Source organism: Schistocerca serialis, chromosome 2, assembly GCF_023864345.2.
Source record: "Schistocerca serialis cubense isolate TAMUIC-IGC-003099 chromosome 2, iqSchSeri2.2, whole genome shotgun sequence".
NCBI classification, from domain to species: domain Eukaryota; kingdom Metazoa; phylum Arthropoda; class Insecta; order Orthoptera; family Acrididae; genus Schistocerca; species Schistocerca serialis.
In genome coordinates this window covers 463254318-463281751 of record NC_064639.1, presented here as the reverse complement: position 1 = coordinate 463281751, position 27434 = coordinate 463254318, and the positions used below count along the sequence as shown (strand labels likewise).

The 27434-nt window shown below is 39.7% G+C and overlaps 1 protein-coding gene across 1 annotated transcript in view; it reads left to right on the top strand.

Moving 5' to 3' along the window:
• The window catches only part of LOC126457368 (uncharacterized), a 97403-nt gene extending 70552 nt beyond the window's left edge, over positions 1-26851 (top strand). The window contains exons 7-8 of the mRNA XM_050093611.1: positions 23415-23652; positions 24494-26851. Coding sequence (XP_049949568.1) covers positions 23415-23652; positions 24494-26836 — 2581 coding nt within the window. The 3' untranslated portion in view covers positions 26837-26851. The remainder of the gene's footprint in view (positions 1-23414; positions 23653-24493) is intronic.
• Positions 26852-27434: the final 583 nt, after the last annotated feature.

Below are 27434 nucleotides of genomic sequence, written 5' to 3'. Positions count from 1 at the left end.
CCAATATCTACTGTGTCCTTAACAAAGACCATACAAAAACCTTTAATGAAGAAATTAAAAACTTAACCAAGTCCTGCAAAAGTATAATACACGATTATGAAGCTAAATATTTGATCAACATGAATCCAATAGCTCCTAAACTGTCTGGACTCCCTAAACTACACAAAAAAGATCATCCTCTAAGATCACTTGTCTCAACCTACACTGCACCAAACTACAAAACTGCCAAAGAATTACATTCCTGTATCAAAACCAAAACAAATTTCAAATCTAAGTTTGGAATTGTAAACTCAGTGGACCTTGTCAACAAAATTAAAGACCTTCCAATACCAAATAGTGCAAAATTAGTATCCTTTAACATAAGCAGCTTATTTATAAACATACGTACACAAGAATGCCTTGATATTTTGACAGAACTATTATAGAGAGTAGGTGTCAAGCCAGTACAAGTAGAAGACATAAATTTTGCCACCTAAACATGTCTGAAACAAAATTATTTCCAATTTGAAGGTACCCTTTACAAACAGCTACAAGGATTGGCAATGGGGTCCCCTCTTAGTCCCCTCTTAGCTGTAATATTCATGGACAATTTCAGAAAACAGTTCCTAGAAAATGAACCCCTCAGTAATAATATTAAATACTGGTACAGATATGTAGGTGATGTACTGTGTATGTGGGCAGACAACTGAACACACTCCTAGAACATCTAAATTCACAACACAAAAATATACAGTTCAACATGGAGATAGGTGAAAAATCAATTAACTTTTTAGACCTTAACGTAGATATCACCAAAAATACACATACTTTCCAAATTTGTAGAAAATCCACAACAACAGACGTGCCCCTCATGTTAACAACACTCAGTAATACACAAACATGCAGCCTTCCATTCCGTGGTACATCGCCTCACATCCATACCAATGCCAAAATAGAATTTCCAAACAGAAGTAGACACCACTAAATATATTGAATATAACAATGGCTACGACCCTGAATTAGTTGACAAAATCCTGCTCAAGAAACAAAGAAGAAACATCTTGCCCTACATTGATGCCTCCTCTGCAATAAAAACCACACCAAAAACCAACTGGTGTACTATTCCATATCTAGGTAAGCTATCAGACAAACTAGCCAAAACACTGAAATCCCAAAACTATAAAACATCATTTTATGTACAAGGCACTACAGTTAATCTCCTATTCAACAGCAAGGACAAAACAGATAAACTAAGCTACAGTGGGGTCTACAAAATAACCTGCACAGACTGCAATAAACTGTACATTAGTCAAACAGGCCAGGCCATATCAACAAGGATGACTGAACGTTAACACAGCTGGAGGGAGATTACATAAATCAGACTCCACCTTTGCTGAACATGTGCCCAAAGGAGGACACAAATATCTAACACACACAGAAGTGCTACATATAGCCAACAAAGGCAGAAAACTCAGCCTACTAGAACCACTTGAAATTAATAAACACTTAGCCCTAAATCCCCAGCTGGTTCTAAATGACCAATTGCGACTGAGCACATCACTCTTAAACTTTACACAATACAGTAAACCTGCTACTAACCACAAAGTGTCCCAATAGTAAACAAATTCACACCCCTAAATAATGTAATATCCCTTATGTGTTTACATTCCTAACTGTAACTCAACTGTAACTATGTAATATTTGGTATTTATTAATGCACAATTTTTCTAATAACAAAATGTAACCCCCAAAGAAAACATCCCTGTTGTACAACCAACAATTAGTGTCCAGTGCAACTGTTCACAACAAATACCAAAAAATTGTAATTCAGTAATTAAGTGTATTTTAAATAATTCTAATTGTTGTCATACATTGTACTGACAAACTATAAAATGTGATTTATTATGTTAAAGAACAGTTTTACAGAACAAAAAGTCAGAAGACCCATTTGACAATTCCAAAGACAATACCACAACTAAAGATCGTATGTAAGTGCATTGTACCTTAGTTCAGAATGTTTGGTTCTTATGAACACAATCTCCATGTAAACAATAGCCAGTAGTTATCTGAAGATAAAATCGGTAGAACAAAAAACCACCTAAGTGTTATTCAACCCTCAATATGGAATTGTTCTATCAAGAAGTGATGGAAGAATCCATAAATAATACATTCTGACACTTTGTAAGGAGAATGTCTGTAGGCAAATCTGTATAAGACCAGTTTTTCTTTTAAAACTTATACACTTGTGAGACTGTAGTGCTACCAAAGCAGGAAACTACAAAATTCATTGAAAACTTCATCACATGAACGTTTTATTAATTATTTTCTATGCAAGCTTGTTGTACAGTGTACTGACCTAGTGAAAACACTAGCTAGAAAACCCTTATAAGCCTACTCCTTCCTGCCTTTTTGTTGGAGAAAAATTTGTTTTCTGCGTGTCACAATGTCGTATGATATACAAAACAAAAATGTGCTCATCCATTTAGAGGCCTTGTCTGCTAACTGTTCACCAGCTCACCTATGGCTGCATGTACACACCATAAAATATATGGCCCAGCCACCATGCATATAAATAAAGACAGAAATCACTTTCAGTGCTTTATATATTAATTACCTGATTTGATCTTCAAGCATATACTAATATCTTCTCTGTGTAGCTTATGAAAAAACTCCCATAATTTGGTACATGTGTAATGTTACATGGATAGAAGAGTGGCAAACAATGACTTTTTCCTCATAAGCTCATTCACAATTAAATGAAATTGTCATCCTGCTTCCTGTATTTTTTCTTATCTGCCCACCTGAGATATTTCATAACAAAGCCCACAATGACATAACCCATAAGAAGCAGAGACACAAAAATATAGTTAGACATTAAAAACAACAGATTTGTGAAAAGCTGAGTTTCAATATCTCAGTTTTTACTTCTGATGGTGTGGACACACTTGTACAGCAGCCTCATTTTACTTGAAAAATAAAACAAAACATTATCTTTGCAGGTGGGGAAATTGGGAATTTATGTCAAATATGATGTTTCTTTCATAAAATAGTGACTCACAAAAACATAGTGCAAAACATATAATTGAGAATTGTGCAAATGTTTTCAAATTCTCAAGGGCGTTTTTTTTTTTTTATTTTCCCCATACTGAAGAACTGACACTAAGCTGAACTCTGATGTTAAAAATAACATCAAATTAATTTAGTGGGGCAATTTCTTTGGCTATGTTAATTGATCTACCTGACTTTTACAATTTGAATGCTGGGAAACAGTAGCATGGTTATGGATGCTATCTTCTCATTAGTTGTGGAGCACACTGTGAGTAAAGTTAGTAATGGCTTGATGGATCATGATGCAAAAATATTAATACCGAAAGAAATTGCCACAGTCATCTTTGAAGGTAGTAAACAATGTATTGTGTGATATGAGTAGACTTGCAATACAGATATTTAAAGTCAATTTCCAAAGTCACAAGAGACAAGAAGTCTCAGAGACAAGAAACAGTCAAGGAAGCATTTGAATCAATTACTGAATCACTGAAGAGTAAAGACAAACATAGATATGATGACATATTAAGTAAGTATACTGAAGGGCAGTGAACCATACATTAGCTCTGTTCTAATGCACCTGTGCAAATGTGTCTTTCGGATGTGCTTACTTTTTAGATAGATTAAAATGCTTGTACTAACAATTTAAAATGGATAAGAAAGCAATGTAGACAATTACAGACTAGCTTCCTTGCTGCCAGTCTTTCCAAATGTTTTCAAGAAAGCAAGGTATATGTGAATAGTAAACGCAGCTCAGTACAAACAGATTTTTGCTGGACTCCTCACATACCTTAAATGTAGTAGCCTGACAACCAATTAGCTGCCAGTCCATACTATCTGGATTATTATGTCATAAATTGCTAATGTTCCTATTACATTCAGTTTTTTTACATTTAGTAACAGAGGGATACGAACAATTTTTGTCACACTATTATATGTGGAATTATCTGCTGTTCAGAAGTACCTGTAAGATGTATTTTTGCACTTAATAGATTCTGGGCCATGGCTGGTAAGAAATGTGAACCCACAGAAGTTGTTTATTCTATTGACACTGAATTTGGAAATAGTGCAGCATTCAGAAAACTCAGGGAGGAAATTGCTAGGAGCTTCAGTGTTGGACACAGACCAGAGGCTCTCAGAAATGCATTTGGTAAATTTGGAATGAAAAAAATTGCAGGTGTTTGAAATTTGTAATTCATCTCAGCTTCATTACTTGTGTTGTATTATTCTGAGACCGCTTTCTGTTAACTCTGCTAACTGGCTGCATAGGAGAAGATTGGTAGCTTTTAGGCGACTGATGACCTCAGCAGTTGAGTCGCACAGTGCTCAGAGCCATTTGAACCATTGGTAGCTTTTCTTGTGATTTGGAAGCACAGTTCACAGTTTGAGTGAGAAAAATGAACCAAAGACGTTGCCCCTGAATATGTTTCGTTGGGTTCAGATTGAGATTATGAGCTTGCCAGTTCATTTCAGGAACATAATTGCTCACAAACTGTTGCTTCACAGATACTGCTATATGACAGGATGTATTGTCATGATAATACAATCACTGTCTGGTGAACTGTTCCTCTACAGTAAGCAAGGCACAATGCTGTAAAATACGTTCATATCCTTCCACATTTATTGGTTTCTTAAGTGCATTAAGGGGCCGCGCCCTAAACACAAAAAATACCCTATACTGTAACACGAACTCCTCCGTACTTCATTGTTGGCACCACACACGATGCAACGTAGTTTTCTCTTGGCATTTGCTGAAACCAAACCCTTCCATCAGACTGCCACAGCTCACACCTTTCCACTCATTCAACATCCTGGGGCATCACACTGTACACCCTCTTAAGCTTCACTTAGCACTGATTACAAAATGTGTTGCTTATGAGAAGCTACTCAACCATTGTACCTCATTCTTTTTAACTTCCTATGCACAGTCATTGTGCTAGCTGAACTTCTAGTAGCACTTTGGAACTTAGGAGTGCTTCTTTCCACTGATTCCTAGCAATTTCTTGCAAGGACCCTCCGCAATGGAAGACTATCTCTGTCTGCCAGAACATGAGATCTGCCTGGTATTCGTGTAACTGTGGTTGCTTCTTCACATTTCCACTTAACAATCAGATCACGAACATTCAACTTCAGCAGCTTTAGGAGGGGTCTGAAGTTGCTGACCCCTCCTAACTGAGCCATTTTTTTATTTATTTACATGTCAAGTTCTGTAGGACCAAATTGAGGAGCAAATCTCCAAGGTCATGGAACATGTAGTACATGAAATTACAATATAAAAGTAATAACAGATACAAATAAAATGTTTATGAACCTGAAAAAAGTCAGGCCATAAGTTTAGGTAAATGCACTCAAGAATTAGCTTAATTATTCAAGTAACTCTTTGAAAGAATAGAAGGATTGGCTATGAGGAAACTCTTCAGTTTTGATTTGAAAGTGTGTGGATTACTGCTAACATTTTTGAATTCTAGTGGTGGTAGCTTATTGAAAGTGGATGCAGCAGTATACTGCACACCTTTCTGCACAAGAGTTACGGAAGTCTGATCCATATGTAGGTTTGATTTCTGCTGAATATTAACTGAGTGAAAGCTACTTATTCTTGGGAATAAGCTAATCTTGTTAAAGAGAAACGACAGTAAGGAATATATGTATTGAGATGCCAGTGTCAAAATACCCAGACTCATGAACAGGGGTCGACAAGAGGTTCATGAACTTGCATCGCTTATGCCCAAACCGCCCATTTCTGAGCAAAAATATCCTTTTAGAATGGGAAGAGTTACCCCAGACTATAATACAGTACAACATAAGTGAATGAAAATAAGCAAAGTAGACTAATTTTCGTGTCAAACTATCACTCAGTTTTGATACCATTCGAATAGTAAAAATGGCAGCATTAAGTCTTTGAACAAGATCCTGAACACGGGCTTTCCACAAGTTTATTATCTATCTGAACACCTAGAAATTTGAACTGTTCAGTTTCACTAATCATATGCCCATTCTGAGAAATTAAAACATCAGGTTTTGTTGAATTGTGTGTTAGAAACTGTAAAAACTGAGTCTTACTGTGATTTAGTATTAGATAATTTTCTAAAAGCCATGAACTTGCATAATGAACTGCACTACTTGAAACCAAGCCAGTGTTGCACACAACATCCTTTACTGCCATGCTAGTGTCATCAGCAAACAGAAATATTTTAGGGTTACCCATAATACTAGAGGGCATATCACTTATATAAATAAGGAACAGGAGTGTCCCAAACACTGATCCCTGGGGCACCTACCACTTGACTGTACCCCACTCAGACCCCACAACACAGCCATTGTCAACACTGTGAATAATGACCTTTCTAATCTTCAGCATTCTTCTGTATCACCATATTTCGAAAGCTTCTATTCTCTTCTTGTCTAAACTACTTATTGTCCATGATTCACTTCCATACGTGGCTACACACCATACAAATGCTTTCAGAAGAGACTTCCTGACATTTAAATGTTTACTCGCTGTTAACAAATTTCTCTTCTTCAGAAACGCTTTCCTTGCTGTAGCCAGCCTACATTTTATGTACTCCCTACTTTGACACTCATCAGTTATTTTGCCTCTCAAAAAGCAAAACTCATTTACTACTTTGTGTCTCATATCCTAATGTAATTCCCTCAGCATCACCCAATTTAATTTGACTACATTCCATTATCCTCGTACTACATTCCATTATCCCCGTTTTGATCCTCCTCTCAAGACACTGTCCATTCCGTTCAACTGTTCTTCCAAGTCCTTTGCTGTATCTGACAGAATTACAATGTCATCGGCAAACCTCAAAGTTTTTATTTCTTCTCATAGATTTTAATTCCTACTTCAAATTTTTCTTTTGTTTCCTTTACTGCTTGCTCAATATACAGATTGAATAACATTGGGGAGAGGCTACAACCCTGTCTCACTCCCTTCCCAACCACTGCTTCCCTTTCATGCCCCTCGACTCTTATAACTGCCATCTGGTTTCTGTACAAATTGTAAATAGCATTTCACTCCCTGTATTTTACCCCTGCCACCTTCAGAATTTGAAAGAGAGTATTCCAGTCAACATTGTCAAAAGCTTTGTCTAAGTCTACAAATGCTTAATCTATCTTCTAAGATAAGTCGTAGGGTCTGTATTGCCTCCCGTGTTCCAACATTTCTGTGGAATCCAAACTGATCTTCCCCAAGGTCGGCTTCTACCAGTTTTTCCATTTGTCTGTAAAGAATTCATGTCAGTATTTTGCATCTGTGACTTATTAAGCTGATAGGTCAGTAATTTTCACATCTGTCAACACCTGCTTTCTTTGGGATTGGAATTATTACACTCCTGGAAATTGAAATAAGAACACCGTGAATTCATTGTCCCAGGAAGGGGAAACTTTATTGACACATTCCTGGGGTCATTCCTGGGGCACATCACATGATCACACTGACAGAACCACAGGCACATAGACACAGGCAACAGAGCATGCACAATGTCGGCACTAGTACAGTGTATATCCACCTTTCGCAGCAATGCAGGCTGCTATTCTCCCATGGAGACGATCGTAGAGATGCTGGATGTAGTCCTGCGGAACGGCTTGCCATGCCATTTCCACCTGGCGCCTCAGTTGGACCAGCGTTCGTGCTGGACGTGCAGACCGCGTGAGACGACGCTTCATCCAGTCCCAAACATGCTCAATGGAGGACAGATCCAGAGATCTTGCTGGCCAGGGTAGTTGACTTACACCTTCTAGAGCATGTTGGGTGGCACGGGATACATGCGGACGTGCATTGTCCTGTTGGAACAGCAAGTTCCCTTGCCGGTCTAGGAATGGTAGAACGATGGGTTCGATGACGGTTTGGATGTACCGTGCACTATTCAGTGTCCCCTCGACGATCACCAGTGGTGTACGGCCAGTGTAGGAGATCGCTCCCCACACCATGATGCCGGGTGTTGGCCCTGTGTGCCTCGGTCGTATGCAGTCCTGATTGTGGCGCTCACCTGCACGGCGCCAAACACGCATACGACCATCATTGGCACCAAGGCAATTACTTATTCTTGGGAATAAGCTAATCTTGTTAAAGAGAAATGACAGTAAGGAATATATGTATTGAGATGCCAGTGTCAAAATACCCAGACTCATGAACAGGGGTCGACAAGAGGTTCATGAACTTGCATTGCTTATGCCCAAACCGCCCATTTCTTAGCAAAAATATCCTTTTAGAATGGGAAGAGTTACCCCAGACTATAATACAGTACAACATAAGTGAATGAAAATAAGCAAAGTAGACTAATTTTCGTGTCAAACTATCACTCAGTTTTGATACCATTCGAATAGTAAAAATGGCAGCATTAAGTCTTTGAACAAGATCCTGAACACGGGCTTTCCACAAGTTTATTATCTATCTGAACACCTAGAAATTTGAACTGTTCAGTTTCACTAATCATATGCCCATTCTGAGAAATTAAAACATCAGGTTTTGTTGAATTGTGTGTTAGAAACTGTAAAAACTGAGTCTTACTGTGATTTAGTATTAGATAATTTTCTAAAAGCCATGAACTTACATAATGAACTGCACTACTTGAAACCAAGCCAGTGTTGCACACAACATCCTTTACTGCCATGCTAGTGTCATCAGCAAACAGAAATATTTTAGGGTTACCCATAATACTAGAGGGCATATCACTTATATAAATAAGGAACAGGAGTGTCCCAAACACTGATCCCTGGGGCACCTACCACTTGACTGTACCCCACTCAGACCCCACAACACAGCCATTGTCAACACTGTGAATAATGACCTTTCTAATCTTCAGCATTCTTCTGTATCACCATATTTCGAAAGCTTCTATTCTCTTCTTGTCTAAACTACTTATTGTCCATGATTCACTTCCATACGTGGCTACACACCATACAAATGCTTTCAGAAGAGACTTCCTGACATTTAAATGTTTACTCGCTGTTAACAAATTTCTCTTCTTCAGAAACGCTTTCCTTGCTGTAGCCAGCCTACATTTTATGTACTCCCTACTTTGACACTCATCAGTTATTTTGCCTCTCAAAAAGCAAAACTCATTTACTACTTTGTGTCTCATATCCTAATGTAATTCCCTCAGCATCACCCAATTTAATTTGACTACATTCCATTATCCTCGTACTACATTCCATTATCCCCGTTTTGATCCTCCTTATACACTCGCGCTCTCTCTCCCTCCCTCCCTCCCTCTCTCTCTCTCTCTCTCTCTCTCTCTCTCTCCCTCTCTCTCCTTCTCTACCTGTCCTTTTTTCCCCCTAAGGTAAGTCTTTCTGCTCCCGGGATTGGAATGACTCCTTACCCTCTCCCTTAAAACCCACATCCTCTCATCTTTCCCTCTCCTTCCCTCTTTCCTGATGAAGCAACCGTTGGTTGCGAAAGCTTGAATTTTGTGTGTATGTTTGTGTTTGTTTGTGTGTCTATCAACCTGCCAGCGCTTTCGTTTGGTAAGTCACATCATCTTTGTTTTTAGATATATTTTTCCCATGTGGAATGTTTCCCTCTATTATATTCATATCATTAATTTGACTGGTGAAAACATAGACAAGTTATTATTTTAGCTTACAACATAAAACTATTTAACTTTGATTATTAATTCATTTTTGTTGATAGATATCTAAACACTAATGGAAATTTAAGTTTCATTCACTATTATTGTGTGTTTTCTAATTGTAACTGTTCAAGTATTCTTTTAAGTAAATAAATATTATAATTCACTTTATTCCAAGGTGGTGTTATTTCTGAGAGGTTGCAAGACAATTTTAACCATCTCATTAAATTGTTTGGATTATATATTTTATAAAAATCATTATTTTATTCACATTTTGCCATTCTTGAATGTAATTTCTTGGGGCTATTAAACCTTCAACTTCAGCCGAAGGTTAGGACAATAGCTGATTAATTGGTGTTGGCCAGAGATCGACCTTTGCTTGGACACTACCCAGAGTACATACACCATGCTAATAATATTTCAGGACAGGTTAGTCTTTATGAGTCTTCGTTGGCTCACTTGAGGTGGACTGACAGGTGCCCAGTCAAAGTATCGTGCAATGATATGAACAAGGCCCAGCTGCAAGCCCAAAGTTTCATTCAGTAATCAGTTCAGTGGGGAGTTTTGAAAATTCACATTTGTATAGGTGTCCATCTGCCAACTACCACCAGTAAATCTGTGACCTTCAAACGTCCTTTTCTTCATAACCGATTTTCTGTTGAGCATTATGATCATGTCCTTAGCATCAAATTGTGTCTCAATCCGTGTAGCTGTGGCTACGAAACAAAGTATTACAATATATGTCACATAATGCTTTTGTGTTCACCCTCAGCTTCTCTGCCATCACCAACTTGTATAAACTGCATGTGATTAAGGCTGATTAGTATTAATGATACATTTGGGTGCAGTCCAAAGAATGTATGTTCTGGCTCCTAGAGTATACCTGTCTTAACAGGTTGCACATATCTTTAACATCAGTTGGTAAATAGTGATATCAAAACAGGGTGCAGTCTAAATCTTCAAACAGTGGTAAAACTATTTGACTGTTCATAACTTGAGTTAAAATTACAAGAAGGTGTAGTGCTGTATGAGGTGTAGTAACATCGTGCACTTACAAATCCTAGATTTAATGCTGTTTCTTTGTGTAGATTTCCTGGGCCACTGTCCATACCTCAGTTTGAGTAAAAATACCATTGTCAGAGTGAGCTACCATGGCCAGTAACATGTGAATGACAGAGTATGAGATGTTCTGCGCCACAAATATTTACGGTCTTGGGTTTGGGGAATTCTTGTAAATTACGCAGAGCTGCAGCTGGAAGGTAGTAGTTATGGGACCGATTGTCAGATCATATGACCAGTGCGGTTTATGTTGATATTTAGCAAACTATTCCGCGAGGCAGGTTTATGAGACCACTCACAAGAAAGAAGGCATGGCCCGGTGGGCACTGTATATGAGTGTGAAGTAATCAGGGCAGCACCGGGCACTGGCATTCTGTGAAGAACCCATACGTTGCAGTTACAACAGCACCTAGTCCCTGTGTCTAGGGGTCAAAGCAGACTGAGAAAAGCTAGCATTGTAATTATTAAAGAGCATTCCACTTGTGCCCTCCAGAGGAGCTAAGTTAAAGGCATATGGGAAAGACATATAAATAAGCAAGCCCAGAGGCTCAAATGAGGCAGTCGTGTCACCATTCTGTCCATGTCTGTAACTGGACAGAATGACGATTGTTTAAGTTGCAGGTCATGGTGATGTCTGATGATGGATATCAGTAGCCAACCAGCCTGCTGAAACTACCAACAACTTCTGCTGCATGGATGTGCCATAGCTATGGTGGGGTAGGCCATATCTTGGAGCTGCACTGGCATGACGAGTGAGAGGGCTGCTGACCTCCAATCTCTGGGTGACACCATGCAGTGTATTGCAAGCTGCTGTCCACAGGGGTGGGGCTGGGGTGCAAAATTGTGGCCTCCTGGGTGCAGAGCTGCCTGTGGTCACTGACTGAGCTGCTCTGGGCAGATGGCTGGAGTTGATAAGGCTCACGGCAGCAATTTTGGTTGGCTGTTTCCCTTTGATGCTCCACATAGGGTCCACAAATTGCCCTTGAGGAAGGAGTAAGCCATCCCCCAGGCTAATGGTGCAGCCAACACATGCAGCAGTCGCATAACCACGGTGTGAGTAGGAGTGCTACGTCTGCAAGGCTGGGCGACCAGATGCTAACGCAGTAGATTCTGGCATTGACACACACACACACACACACACACACACACACACACACACACACACACACACACACAAAAACAAAATCAAAATGGCAATCACCCACCGCCGTCACCAGGATCATTGAAAGGCCAGCTGTGTACGTTCAATGCAATAAGTCAGTGACACAGTTGCTAGTGTTTCTCTGCACACTTTGGTGTAAGTCACCACTCTCTTCCAAGTCATACCTCTTGGTCATTCTGACATAATACGACCCCTGAGCTTGGAAGGATTGTAACACTTTGGTGTCAGAAGCAGTTGTTTGCTTTCCAACGTGATATGTTGAGTTTAAGTTTTATTGATGTTATTTTTGATGTTTCGTCTCATTGTTACAGTTAGTTCAGTGAGCTAGGGTACAAGATGTTAAATTTACTTTTGTGAAGCCAAGGGAACCTGTGGACTTAGCTTTATTTAGAGCTAATGGTGGATGTGATAATTTAGTGCCAGTGAGATGTTCATTTTGCAGTTTGTCTGGGCATAAGTTACCTTGTACCAGAGCTGTAGCAGTTGTTTGTTCTGCATGTGGGCATATTGGTTATCTGTCTAGTAGTGTACTGAGTGTAGATAGGTGGTGATTCGCCGTAGGAATTAATTTATGATTACTTTTTTTTTTTTTTTTTTTTTTTTTTTTTTTTTTTTTTAGGATTAAATCAGAGTTTGTATTTAGTCTTTCTTTTTCTTTTCTTTCCTTCTTCAGGTGAATTAAGAATATGCAAAATGGTGGAAACATGTGCTACTACCTCAGATGCAGTTGCTGCTTTAACTCAGTGAGTGCAAGTGTTAACAAAACAGTTTGAGAGCATGAAACAGAGAAATTTTGAACTTAATCATGACTTAGAGGCTCTTCAAGAGAGTCACAGTCAGTCACAATCAGAGCCACAGGAAAGTGAGTCTGGATTGAGAGTGCCTTCTATTCCGTATGATGCGGCGATGATCGCACTGATTAATTCCTTCTTGGATAAGGCAATGGAGGACGTGACAGTTTTCATTAAGGATGTTAGGAATGATGTGGAAGCATATGGGTAGTCAGATGAAGTAACCCTGTATGTTGCTAATATGCATTTGAGGAAGACACCAAAGGATATGTTGTCTACCATGAGACATTTAGTAAAGCTCATACATTCTGGGAGTGGGCCACTGGATTGTGTCAGGAGCACCAAAAGCAGAAGAGTGCATGATTTTTTTCAGGCGATATTAAGTATGTTTAGATGGAGCGCAACGAGTCTGTGGGAGCTTCTGAAGTCAAGTGTTATAGATGTTGTCAGGAGTGGCATGTAAGGAAACAGTGTAAGCAACCATAATTCTATGCATGTGGTGTAGTGGGCCTCCAGGCATTTGAGTGTGGAGGTATGAAGGGTGAAAATCACTGGCAAGGAAAGCAGCCATCAATGGAAGGCAGTCTCAGTAGCCAGTAACAAGGCACAAGTTAGTGCACAGATGGATTGCTGCATAGTGGGCTTATTGGGTGGCAGATTTCTGGTGGACAGCGGTGTGAATTTTTCTGTTATCATTCTGGACATAGTGGCAAAGAGGAGACTGCGGCCACCATGGTATAGGTTGCATAGTGTTGGCAATAATGGGGTGGAATCATTGGGTTTGGCAGTATTGGAGTTTTTGGTTGAGAAAACTAAGTTCAGTTAATGCATGGAGGCGTTGCCATGCATAGGTGAAGGTTATTCAGTGATTCTTAGGCTAGACTTTTTCGACAAACATCACACTAAGATTGATCATTTGCAATATGCAGTTGAACTCAATGGGACTTTAACGGGGGGAAACAGTTGCAACTGAGACAATGGTGCACGGTTCACCTGTCATGAGGGCGAGACCAACTAAACTGTGAAAGTTTTCAGTAAAGATCAATCAGCTGGATAAAATACCAGCAGGTACAGGAAAGATACTATGGGTTTCAGTGGATACTGATTTGCCAAGGGAAACATTATTTGTGGTTGAACTGCTCTTAAGCAATGAAGAGACAGATAGTTTGCATTGTTTTATCCGAGGAAAGCCGCAAGTAAACTGTCAGTGTGGAAGTGTTACAAGGAAAAGTAGGTCATTTGAAGGGCTGTGATCGAACGGCCATGGAGAACTTGTTATTGAGATTTAGTGACTTATTTTGTGTGAACAGAGGGTTACCGGCAATCTCTCTGGCACAACTTCACGTACTGAAAGGCAATAGTGCATCAACTTGTAGGAAGCCGTTCTGTATAACAAAGCAGCTGCAACCATTGTTAGAAGAATTTATTGAACAACTTCTATGGGGTGGGATCATAGAACTGAGTGACAGTCCCTTGAGCACAGATACTGTCGTGATGCCAAAGAAATCAGCGGATACGACACGGAAATACAGATTTTGCTGTGACTACAGATATCTGTCTTGGCTTCACAAAAGTAAATTTAACATCTTGTACCCTAGCTCACTCACCTAACTGTAACAATGAGACGAAGCATCAGAAATAACATCAATCCAGACTCCTCCCCCCATGAACCATGGACCTTGCCGTTGGTGGGGAGGCTTGCGTGCCTCAACGATACAGATAGCCGTACCGTAGGTGCAACCACAACGGAGGGCTGTTGAGAGGCCAGACAAACATGTGGTTCCTGAAGAGAAGCAGCAGCCTTTTCAGTAGTTGCAGGGGCAACAGTCTGGATGATTGACTGAACTGGCCTTTTAACACTAACTAAAACGGCCTTGCTGTGCTGGTACTGCGAACGGCTGAAAGCAAGGGGAAACTACAGCCGTAATTTTTCCCGAGGGCATGCAGCTTTACTGTATGGTTAAATGATGATGGCGTCCTCTTGGGTAAAATATTCCGGAGGTAAAATAGTCCCCCATTCAGATCTCCAGGCGGGGACTACTCAAGAGGACGTCGTTATCAGGAGAAAGAAAACTGGCATTCTACGGATCGGAGCGTGGAATGTCAGATCCCTTAATCGGGCAGATAGGTTCGGAAATTTGAAGAGGGAAATGGATAGGTTAAAGTTAGATATAGTGGCAATTAGTGAAGTTCGGTGGGAACAAGACTTCTGGTCAGGTGAATACAGGATTATAAATACAAATCAAATAGGGGTAATGCAGGAGTAGGTTTAATAATGAATAAAAAAATAGGAGTGTGGGTAAGCTACTACAAACGGCATAGTGAACGTATTATAGTGGCCAAGATAGACACGAAACCCATGCCTACTACAGTAGTACAAGTTAATATGCCAACTAGCTCTGCAGATGATGAAGAAGTTGAAGAAATGTATGATGAGATAAAAGAAATTATTCAGGTAGTGAAGGGAGACGAAAATTTAATAGTCATGGGTGACTGGAATTTGTCAGTAGGAAAAGGGAGAGAAGGAAACATAGTAGGTGAATATGGATTGGGGCTAAGAAATGAAAGAGGAAGCCGTCTGGTAGAATTTTGCACAGAGCATAACTTAATCATAGCTAACACTTGGTTCAAGAATCATAAAAGAAGGTTGTATACATGGAAGAATCCTGGATATACTAAAAGGTATCAGATAGATTATATAATGGTAAGACAGAGATTTAGGAACCAGGTTTTAAATTGTAGGACATTCCAGGGGCAGATGTGGACTCTGACCACAATCTATTGGTTATGAACTGTAGATTAAAACTGAAGAAATTGCAAAAAGGTGGGAATTTAAGGAGATGGGACTTGGATAAACTGACTAAACCAGAGGTTGTACAGGAATGGGGGAAAGAAATACAGTAGAAGGCGAATGGGTAGCTCTGAGGGATGAAGTAGTGAAGGCAGCAGAGGATCAAGTAGGTAAAAAGAGAAGGGCTAGTAGAAATCCTTGGGTAACAGAAGAAATATTGAATTTAATTGATGAAAGGAGAAAATATAAAAATGCAGTAAATGAAGCAGGTGAAAAGGAATACAAACGTCTCAAAAATGAGATCGACAGGAAGTGCAAAATGGCTAAGCAGGGATGGCTAGAGGACAAATGTAAGGATGTAGAGGCTTATCTCACTGGGGTAAGATAGATACTGGCTACAGGAAAATTAAAGAGACTTTTGGAGAAAGGAGAACCACTTGTATGAATATCAAGAGCTCAGATGGAAACCCATTTCTAAGCAAAGAGGGGAAAGCAGAAAGGTGGAAGGAGTATATAGAGGGTCTATACAAGGGCGATGTACTTGAGGACAATATTATGGAAATGGAAGAGGATGTAGATGAAGATGAAATGGGAGATACGATACTGCGTGAAGAGTTTGACAGAGCACTGAAAGACCTGAGTCTAAACAAGGCCCCGGGAGTAGACAACATTCCATTAGAACTACTGACGGCCTTGGGAGAGCCAGTCCTGACAAAACTCTACCATCTGGTGAGCAAGATGTATGAGACAGGTGAAATACCCTCAGACTTCAAGGAGAATATAATAATTCCAATCCCAAAGAAAGCAGGTGTTGACAGATGTGAAAATTACCGAACTATCAGTTTAATAAGCCACAGCTGCAAAATACTAAAGGTAATTCTTTACAGACGAAGGGAAAAACTGGTAGAAGCGGCCCTCGGGGAAGATCAGTTTGGATTCCGTAAAAATGTTGGAACACGTGAGGCAATACTGACCTTACGACTTATCTTAGAAGAAAGATTAAGGAAAGGCAAACCTACATTTCTAGCATTTGTAGACTTAGAGAAAGTTTTTGACAATGTTGACTGGTATACTCTCTTTCAAATTCTAAGGGTGGCAGGGGTAAAATACAGGGAGCAAAAGGCTATTTACAATTTATACAGAAACCAGATGGCAGTTACAAGAGTCAAGGGGCATGAAAGGGAACCAGTGGTTGGGAAGGGAGTGAGACAGGGTTGTAGCCTCTCCCCAATGTTATTCAATCTGTATATTGAGCAAGCAGTAAAGGAAACAAAAGAAAAATTTGGAGTAGGTATTAAAATCCAGGGAGAAGAAATAAAAACTTTGAGGTTCGCCGATGACATTGTAATTCTGTCAGAGACAGCAAAGGACTTGGAAGAACAGTTGAACAGAATGGACAGTGTCTTGAAAGGAGGATATAAGATGAACATCAACAAAAGCAAAATGAGGATAATGGAATGTAGTTGAATTAAGTCGGGTGATGCTGAGGGAATTAGGTTAGGAAATGAGTCACTTGAAGTAGTAAAGGAGTTTTGCTATTTGGGGAGCAAAATAACTGATGATGGTCAGAGTAGAGAGGATATAAAATATAGACTGGCAATGGCAAGGAAAGCGTTTCTGAAGAAGAGAAATTTTTTAACATCAAGTATAGATTTAAGTGTGAGGAAGTCGTTTCTGAAAGTATTTGTATGGAGTGTAGCCATGTATGGAAGTGAAACATGGACAATAAATAGTTTGGACAAGAAGAAAATAGAAGCTTTCGAAATGTGGTGCTACAGAAGAATGTTGAAGATTAGGTGGGTAGATCACGTAACTAATGAGGAGGTACTGAGTAGGATTGGGGAGAAGAGAAGTTTGTGGCACAACTTGTGTAGAAGAAGGGATCGGTTGGTAGAACATATTCTGAGACATCAAGGGATCACAAATTTAGCATTGGAGGGCAGCGTGGAGGGTAAAAATTGTATAGGGAGACCAAGAGATGAATACACTAAGCAGATTCAGAAGGATGTAGGTTGCAGTAGGTACTGGGAGATGAAGGAGCTTGCACAGGATAGATTAGAATGGAGAGCTGCATCAAACCAGTCTCAGGACTGAAGACCACAACAACAACAACAACAACAACAACAACATACAGGTATCTAAGGTTGCAAACCATTTCAGATGCTGATCCAATTCCAAATGTCACAAAAACTTTGGATAATCTGGGTCAACATCTGTTCTTTACAACTATGGACCTCAGAAGTTAATACCATCAATTGGAGGTGGTGCCTGAAGATAGACCGAAAACCGTGTTTATCATCCCAGCAGAACATTTTCATTACAAACGTATTGGATTAAAGAACGCACCTGCAACTCACAGCGGTTGTTGGATGGTGTACTGAGAGGATTAAAGGCAAAAACTTGTCTGGTCTATCTCAATGACATAACTGTCTATTCAAAGGATTTACCAGAGCTTTTTAGACGTTTGGAGGATGACTTTAGTAGACTATGATTGGTGTGTTTGACATAAAGTGTGTAGAAGCGCGACATGAGAAGGCTACCATAGGTGCCCAGTCCAGTTTCTATGTAGAGTTACCTGCAGGAAATAGGTACATTCTCATGATCATCAATCACTTTTCTTAATTTTTGGCAATGGTATTGATGCCTGACCAGCAGGCTAGTAGTGTAGTGCAAGCATTAGTAAACAACTGGATATCAAAGTTTGGGATGCTTGAGACCATAATTGTGGACCAGGGTACAAATTTAATGAAACAGCTGTGTCACATGTTGCATATATGGAACTTATAGGTAAGTTCATTTCATCCGCAGACCAGTGGAAGAATGGGACACATACATGGGGCAATTGCAAGGATGTTGAGCTATTACGTAGGTTCCAGGCATGACATTTGGGATAGCTGTTTCTTATCTGCAGTGCAACTATAATTTGAAGGTTCATACTGCAATTGGCTTGTTGCCACTTGAGATGGTGTACAGCAGGAAAATGCTATCTCCCTTTGGCATTTTGATTCCTAACTTATGACTGGGTAGTTAGGCAGTGAGGAACTTTACAAGAAGAGTTGGGAAAGCTTGGAGGAACGTGCAAAAGGGAAACACAAAGGTTCTAGAATGTCAGGAATGACTGAACAAATGCTGGGGCAAATTGCTGCAATACTGCATGGGGCAGTGGGTAATGGTCACTAGTCCCTATAAATCACAGAAGAAAACAAAGAAATTTTTAACAAAATACCAGGGACCATACCAGATCATGTAAATGACCTCACCGGCCAATGTGAAGATACAGTTCCTCACAAAAACATCTGTTATATATGTCAGTCATATACAACCATTTAAAGAGATGGTAGAGAGGACCGTACAGTTATTGGCAACCAACCAGAAGGTGGAAGTTACAAAGGGTAAAAAGAATAAACCTGGGATTGGTGAGCAATGTAAGGTGCAGAATGTGCCGTGTAGGTTAAGGTCACACAAGTAAGCTGTAAAATTATGTGTTTTTTGTGTAAAGTGTGTCATGGAGTGTGTGTTTTTATTGCCACAGGGATTTTTTGCTTTTTTGTGGAGTTGTTAGTTTTTCATGTTGTTGTTGCTGATTCTGTTTTTTCTTTATTTTTTGCTTTCTTGGAAGGAGGAATGGGTGGTAGAGTAATTTGTGACCTGTCTGGGTGGCCAAGTAGGGACTGATATGCGGACATGTGAAGGGACTTTGTTCTGGGGGGAAGTAATGGGACAAGTTGTACGAAGGAGCTTCTACCAGCCCGAACTTGCCTCCAGAGTGTGGTGGGTATCATTGTATATATCCATATTCATGCTGGAATCGGTATGGTTGAATTGCTACAAAGGAGGCAAACTGGTATGGTTGAAAAAACTCAAGATTTGAGAAAGTGGAATAATAATTAATTGCATGACTTGTGAGGTAGTCGGAATGGATTTTTATCTTCTGGTTACACTTATGGGCTCAACTGTTATGACATTGTCTCAGGACATGTTGTAAAGGCCAGAAGGATCGCTGAGGGTGTTGTGTTGTATTGAACTGGGGACCTAAAAACGATGGAGAGGCTTCATCCCCGCCATAACCCTCAGTGGTACACAAACCCACAACAGGCTACAGCAGTCCACTCACCCCACCACCGCCCCACACCAAACCCAGGGTTATTGTGCAGTTCGGACCCCGGTGGACCCTCCCCCCATCCCCAGGAATGTCTCACACCAGACGGGTATAACCCTGCAATGTTTGCATGGTAGTGTAATGTTGGTGTACTCTTACATGGAGACAATGTTTGCGCAGCAATCACCAACATAATGTAATTGAGGCAGAATGAGGGGAACCAGCCCACATTCGCTGAGACAGATGGAAAACTGCCTTAAAAACCATCCACAGACTGGCCAGCACACTGGACCTTGACACTTAATCTGCTGGGTGGATTTGTGCTGGGGACCGGCATGCCTTCCTGCCCAGAAAGCAGTGCGTTAGACCACACAGCTAACCAGATGAGGGTGATGCTCATTCAAAATTTTAACATATTTAAATGACACACACTATCCAGAAGCTTTGCAGTCCTTGGACAGATTGTGTCCTAGCAAGGGGAAATTTTGATGGAACAAATGTGACAACGGTACATCATGTCCAGGAAGAACCGGAGCACAAAGTATTAGTGGTGAGTGTATCAGCTGCTATCTGTAGCTTGTTTCCAGCAGGCTTTTGTGTACTGTATTTCTGGGTAAGATATAAGAAGGCACAGACTGTAGACGTGCAACACACCAATTACTAGTAAAATGGTTGACTGCCATTGTTCGGGGAAGCAATTAGTTTTGAAGTCTTCATTTGTATATGAGGGCATGATAAGAGTGCGTGGTAGTAGCAAAGAGTGAGCAGAAGTCCTGTATGGTGAATTCGGGAGATTGTCCTCAATATGTAAGTTATTAGAGTTAAGCTGATTTAATGGGAGTACTATGTTCAAGATTTGGGATGAATACTCTCTGAAGGGAGGGGGTATGCAGCGCCATGGATAAGTATAGGTGTGGATTTGGGGAATTCTTGTAAATTCCGTGCAGCTATGGTTGGAAAGTAGTAGTTAAGGGACCAATTGTCACATCAGATGGCAGACGTGGACGATGTTGATATTCAGCAAACAATTCTGCGAGGCAGGTTTACAACACCACTCACAGATGAGAAGGCCCAGCCTGGTGGGCACTGTATACAAGTTTGAAGTAATGAGGGCAGGACAGGGCACTGACGTGTTATGAAGAACCCATATGTTGCATTTACAACAATGCCTAGTAACCTGTTTGTAGGGGCGAAGTGGGCTGAGGGAACTGAAGCTGTAATTATTAAAGAGCACTCCACTTGTCCTCTACAGAGGAACTTCATTAGAGGCATGGGGAAAAATGTATAAATAAGTGAGGCCAGAGGCTCAAATTGGACAGTTGTGCCTCCATTCTGTCGGTGTCTAGAACGGGATAGAATGATGATAGTTTAAACTGCAGGCTAACCGCAACATCTGGTGATGGATATCAGTGCCAAACCTGCCCACTGAAACTACCACCAACCTCCACTGCATAGATGCACCATAGCTGTGGCAGGGCAGGCCACACTTTAGAGTGCACTGGCATGAGGTGCAAGAGGGCTTCCTGGGTGACATTTTCCAGTGGACTGCAAGCTGCTGTCAGCAGAAGAGGGGTTGGGGCAAGAAATTGCAGCCTCCTGGGAGCAGAGCTGCCTGCGCTCACTGACCAAGCTGCTCCAGGTGGACAGTCGAAGCTTAGTAAGGCTCACTACAACGACAATGGTCAGCTGTTTCCTTTGGTGCTGTATATGGGGTCCACGAGTTGCTGTTGAGGGAACATTCAGCCATCCCCCAGGCTACTGGTGCAGCCAACATAGTTGATTGCCACTTAGCCATGGCATGAGTAGGAGCATTGCATCTGCAAGGTTGGGTGGCTGGATGCTGAACCAGCAGATTCCGGCATTGGCTTTTGCACTGACCCACACATGCAAGCAGCATGGTGCCATTATCGGGATCATCAAAAGGCCAGCAGTGTACCTTCGATGCAATAGTCAGTGACACAGTTGCTGGTGTCTCTCTGTACACTTTGGCATGAATAACTCCTCTCTCCCAAACCATACCTTATGGTCGTTCTGACATATTACAACCCCTCAGTTTGGGGGGTTGTAACAGCTGTTTTGGATATTAACAGTGAGTAGATGAATCACAGTGGAGTTGATCTCTCCCCAATTTAATGCTGGATGGTAAAAGCATGCAAAAAGCTATGGTGTTCAGAACAGTGTTCCCACTAGGGGCTACAGAAACCACCATCTCATACAAGTAAGTTCACTAAATCCATGTGAAGGGCATAAAAATCTACATAAGTGCAGTGGCGTTACTGCTAGACCCTTACACTATGGGGAAAAGTTAGTTGGATAGCAAAGTTGTGATATATATTGATACACAGTGATAACAGTGCCCAAGTGTGCATGACTAAATAGATCTCAAATTCTCAGTATAGTACATTTTAGGATGTGAATGGAATGATAGTGTTTATAAGTGATGTTTCAAATCACTGTTAAGAAATATCAGTTTTTACTGAGCACATCTGATATGCTATTGCAACGATTGTATAAATGTCACACACTACTCTGATCCACCTCTGAGTTATGGATCTGATGCTGATTAGTCTTGGATCAAAATGTAATTTTGCTGGAAGCAAATTTAAGGAATTCCATCTATTTCTTGATTCCCATTGTTCCTCCACATCAATTGTGCATATAGTATTTACCCACAGTTAACAAATTTTGGCTGTAAGCCATTTTTGTATGGTCAGAAAAGATGTCAAGCATCATAGTGATATTCTTTTATGGCCATGTGCATCCAACTTGTAATGGCAATGTCAATGTACAGAGATAAAACCTGGTGTCATCATAAAATGAGACCAAAGTTTTGTGACACCCACTTTTATCAATCAAATTACTTTCACTAAAATTAATGAATCAATAGATAATCAAGTAAAGATGTAATGACATGAAATATAATCATGAAAAACCTCTCAAAAATGTAATGAATATGTTGTGTCTACTGAAAATTTGTGCCAGACTGAGATTTCAAACCAGGTTATATGAATGTGGCCATTATAAACGTATGCACTGAAAGTATGCCATCTCTCCACTGCTTGACACACATCTTCTGTCCATCTGAAAATTAGGTTTAGCCTAATCGGCTGATTTTAGCTAAAACAGTGCTGATTCCTCAGTCAGTACATGTGAGGTGGAAAATGAATGTCATTTAAAAAAATTATGCCTGTGGTATCAAAATGCAAAATCTTAATCAAATTAACTCAACAGAGGAGACACTAAGCAGTGCTCAGGCTGGACAGGCTTGTAGAAAAATCTGACTAGCAGCTGAGTTGCTTTTGCCTGAAAGCCATCTAACACAAATATGTGACTGTCTACACTCTCTCTCTCTCTCTCTCTCTCTCTCTCTCTCTCTCTGTGTGTGTGTGTGTGTGTGTGTGTGTGTGTGTGTGTGTGTGTCCCTCCCCCTCCCCAGTCCCTCCCCTTTTTCTGAGAATGCAGCTCAAACAGACCAATCAGACCACAGCATAAGAATGGGACAGAATGTTTGTTTATCCTAATGTGGATATTAAATTCATCATTAATTTTTTAAGCTGCAAGCTTTCAAGGTACAGAATTTGTTTGCAAAAATACCAGTGTAATTCTTCAGACTGATAGTTTTGTAAACATCCTATCAATTTTCAGCGTTTCTTGCCATATTTTAACCTTCATCTATAGTGTGAAAGCCAGTTGGCTTTATTACAATTATAATTAAGCACCTGCTGTAGTAGTCTAATTATTAATGTAGAATGACAATTGTGATGCAGCTTAATTCTTGGAACAAGAAATTGTCTTGTTCATTTTTATGGAAGATCAATGTTGGTCTGATATTATATAAGAATTCCCATTTTTCTTTTCTTTTATATATGTATTAAAATTCAATGCTGTTTCATTTCTTCCTGTGTTCCAGATATGCTCTGAATCACCCAACTGTAAGTTACTGCCAAGGAATGAGTGATTTGGCATCACCACTTCTGGTCACTATGGGAGATGAAGCACATGCTTACATATGTTTCTGTGCTTTAATGAGACGATTACAGTCAAATTTTATGCTGGATGGTGTGACAATGACTTTAAAATTTCAACACTTAGCAGAAGGACTGATGTATTATGATCCTGAATTTTACGCCTATCTCAAAATGCATCAGGTTAGTTTCCCCAGTCACAATTGAAGAGTTGGAAGGAAGAAAGTGCTAAATTGCAAGTGCATATTTTGAGTTATGCCATGTTTGTTTAAACTCAAAGACAAGACTATAAATACAAAAAGAGAAACCAATTTATATAGTAAACAGTGTTTTCTAGCAGTTGTGAGGGTTTCTGCCCATGAAGTGCAAATTCTTGCAGATTGGACAACAGAACTGCAAAGTCACAAAAAATCTTTTGCAATGGTTTGCAAGCTACTAAAAGAGAATCTGTGTGCTGGTTAATGACTTGGTTTATCATCAGTGCATTAAATCATAAAATTTCAGAGCATTAGTTTGACAACTTGGATATATTTTCCAGGCTGAGTCAACCTCAAGTCTGAACTAAATGAACCATTTCACATTGAATCTCCAATATTCTTCAGTTGTTGATGAAGACCATAGCAAAGAACTTCCCCAGGAGGGGCTCCAGGACACAGTGCACAGCATTGCAGAGTCTGAGCGGACATTGTATGATGAAATACACACGTCAAATGGAGGCCTTGTGTCACCACACAATGCCCTGGGGAGTACATCAAACATTAAAATTCTCACTAAATGAAAACAGCAACATCAATATCTTTAAATAATAATAATAAAAAACCAGCTGTACCCTCACACAGTATATATGAAACCAAATGCTACCACTACATAGTTTATTTGGAAATACGACAGATAATGTTATCAGACTAATCTTTACTTAATTATGGCTTAGCCCTTTCTTCCACTGATCAATTTAATTATATTGTTTCATTCTTAAAAATATATTTGCATAATAATTAAATATGTGTCTTTTTTTAAATTACAGGCAGATGATCTATTATTCTGTTACCGTTGGCTACTTTTGGAGATGAAGCGTGAATTTGCATTTGATGATGCTCTTCGAATGCTGGAGGTATTATGGAGTTCCCTCTCACAGATGCCCCCTGAAAAGGAATTGCCATTATTTGAGAGAAGATTCTGTGAAAAGTCTCCTGGGGAATCACCACCACCAATAAGTCCTCTGCTGAAGACACCTCGAGAAAACGCTTACACCAAAGTGTGTGCTCTTCGACGTCAGAGTTCAGCTGCATCTCTGCATACATTTGGAAATGGTGTACCTGTCTCCAGAATATGGCATAGACCTGGATTAGCAGTTCGACAGAACCAGAGTTTGGATGAAACTGTTATAGGTCAACGCAACAGCAAAGTTAAGCATCAGGGTCAAGTGAAACTATTTGCTAGTCTCGATGACAGCAATTTACAGTTAACAAAAGCCAATAAATCCCATTCTACATCCCCAAATGAAGCTCTTTCTGAATCAGAAAATGATCATGTGAACAACAGAATAAACAACAGACTCTTGGAAAGAACAAATGAAGTTTTATCTGGCAGCACGGGAAACTTACTTTCTCCCCAAATGAATGAGAAAAAAAGTTACATAAATGACAAGAAACAGAAATTGTTGGGAGATAAAATTATTTTCTCTTCCTTTGAAAAAATCAACACAAGTCCTTCAAAAGATGAAATTGACAGAGCATCTGGTAAAAGGATTGTGAAAAATCTGAATGAATTTTTAAGCTTTGCATCACTTAGCAAAAATCGGAGTCATCCAGAAAAAGTTCCTGATGTTAAACAGTCAAAGTTAGTATGTCACAGTCTTCAGGAAATCTCACCAGAAGGTAAAGAAGCTAGAAATGATGTACCAAGTAATGACATATCGCACTTTACTACTAGAGAAGTGGAAGAACTTACAGACACTGATGAATTGTTGAAACATGAAGGACTACCAGCTCAGGTAAATGGCCTAAATAGTGATACATTTTGTGAAAGTAGTTCTCCAGATGATTCAACAGAGTACTTCCCAATGACAACATCAATGACACGAGAACTAAGACTAGAACTTGAGAATTTGGACCGCCAGGTCTTTGGTTCTACTTATAATCACTGTGCATTGAATTTAGAAGATTCTGAAGACTTGGAGTCTCCCTGCAGTGAGTCTTTCAGATCAATGGAAGCAAAAGTGGGAGGAGAAGAACTCGATCAAAGATGTGACTGTGTGGTATCAAAACAAGAATCAGAACTTCCAAGTGATGACACAACTACTGAAGTTGCTGAAATATGCAGTATTCCTGCTACTCCAGCTTTGAAACTGGATCTTGATATTCGTTCAAAAGTCAGTTCTATAGTAACACCTACATTGTGTGAAAATAGAAAAACAGTTGATATTGAGTGCGCAATACATAATCTGGACATTTCTTCAACAAAAAGCCATCATTTCTCACAAGCATGTAGCCCAACAATGGGAACAGGGGAGGAAATCTTTGTCTGGGAGAACCCTCTTCAGTGTCCTACCACACCAGATGAGCAGGCAGACTTGGAATTTGATGGTGTGGTTGTTAATGCAAATGACTCTGATAACTGTTTTTCATCTGTAAGTGCTGGTGAAATTTTTGAGAATGAAGGACAGTGTATTAAATCAATAACACCAATAAGATTACTACGTAATAGCTCTAGTCCTTTGAATTATCAGAAAAAAGAGGAAACACAATCGGATGATGCAAGTGATAGTTCAGATGGTTGGGTAGGTTCTACAAACAGCACATCTCATCGCCAGCAGCAAAAATCATTGTGTACTGACCTAAGACTTACAGATAGAGTTTCTGAATCAGAACGACAAAATTTGGAAATAGTTCCAGAATCCAAAGAAAAGGGAAGTAGGGAATCATTCCTGCCTGCAGCTAATTCAACAACAAATTCTCTTGCAGAATCACAGGAACAGTCCAGTCTTACAGCACACAAGAACTCCTCCAATGCTACATGTGTTAACAGTTCGTCTGTGCTACCCACTGTAAGCAACTTAACAAAACAAAGTTCTCCAGTCACTAAACAAGCACAATTTGTTGGATCACAGTTACCTCCTCCACATAAATTTGGTGATGGTAATCCGTTCTTAATGTTTCTCTGTCTCACTGTCCTCCAACAACACCGTGATTTTATAATACGTAGTGCTATGGACTATAATGAAATGGCCATGCATTTTGATAAAATGGTAAGAAAACATAATGTTACGAGAGTTCTAAACCACGCTAGACAAATGTATGCTGCATATCTTAGACAGCAAGCTACTCTCAACAATAATGCTGATAGTGGAGTTGATTTAAATGTGTAAAAAGATTATTGTTATTGTGTGTGTTTGGGGGGTGGGGATGGGGGGGAGGGTTTAATTTATTATTTAGTTTGCCGTACCCTGCTCGTATGGCATGTTAAGGTATTTTTTGTCTTATTACTATAGCCTGCTCCCTCTTTTGTTTCTTTCTAAATGGATTTTGGCCTGAGTGACAATGTAGTGAGCTGCCATTTGCAAAAACCATTACACATTTGAATTCAAATACAAAATAAGATTAACATTACAAAGTTGCCTTTATGAGTAACACTGACATGAAATTAACTACACATTTGCTGGCATTCTCACTGTGGCCTCCAGCAGTAAGAATACCTGCTTCTACTACTTCAGACATTTTTAAATTCATGTGTAACAATTTTCAGTGTCTCCAATACATAATAACCACACGCACAGTGTAGCAGGAAAGAAAGAAAATCTAAATTTTAACATAAAATAGGTGAAAGAAGACTAACACCAATGTAAATAGAAAATTAATTTATTGTTAGCAAGATTTATATCAAGTTTTTAACTATATATTAAGAACTCTCAGCAGAATGATGATGATCTTTGAAGCATAAATGCATATTCAAAAAGTATAAAAAAT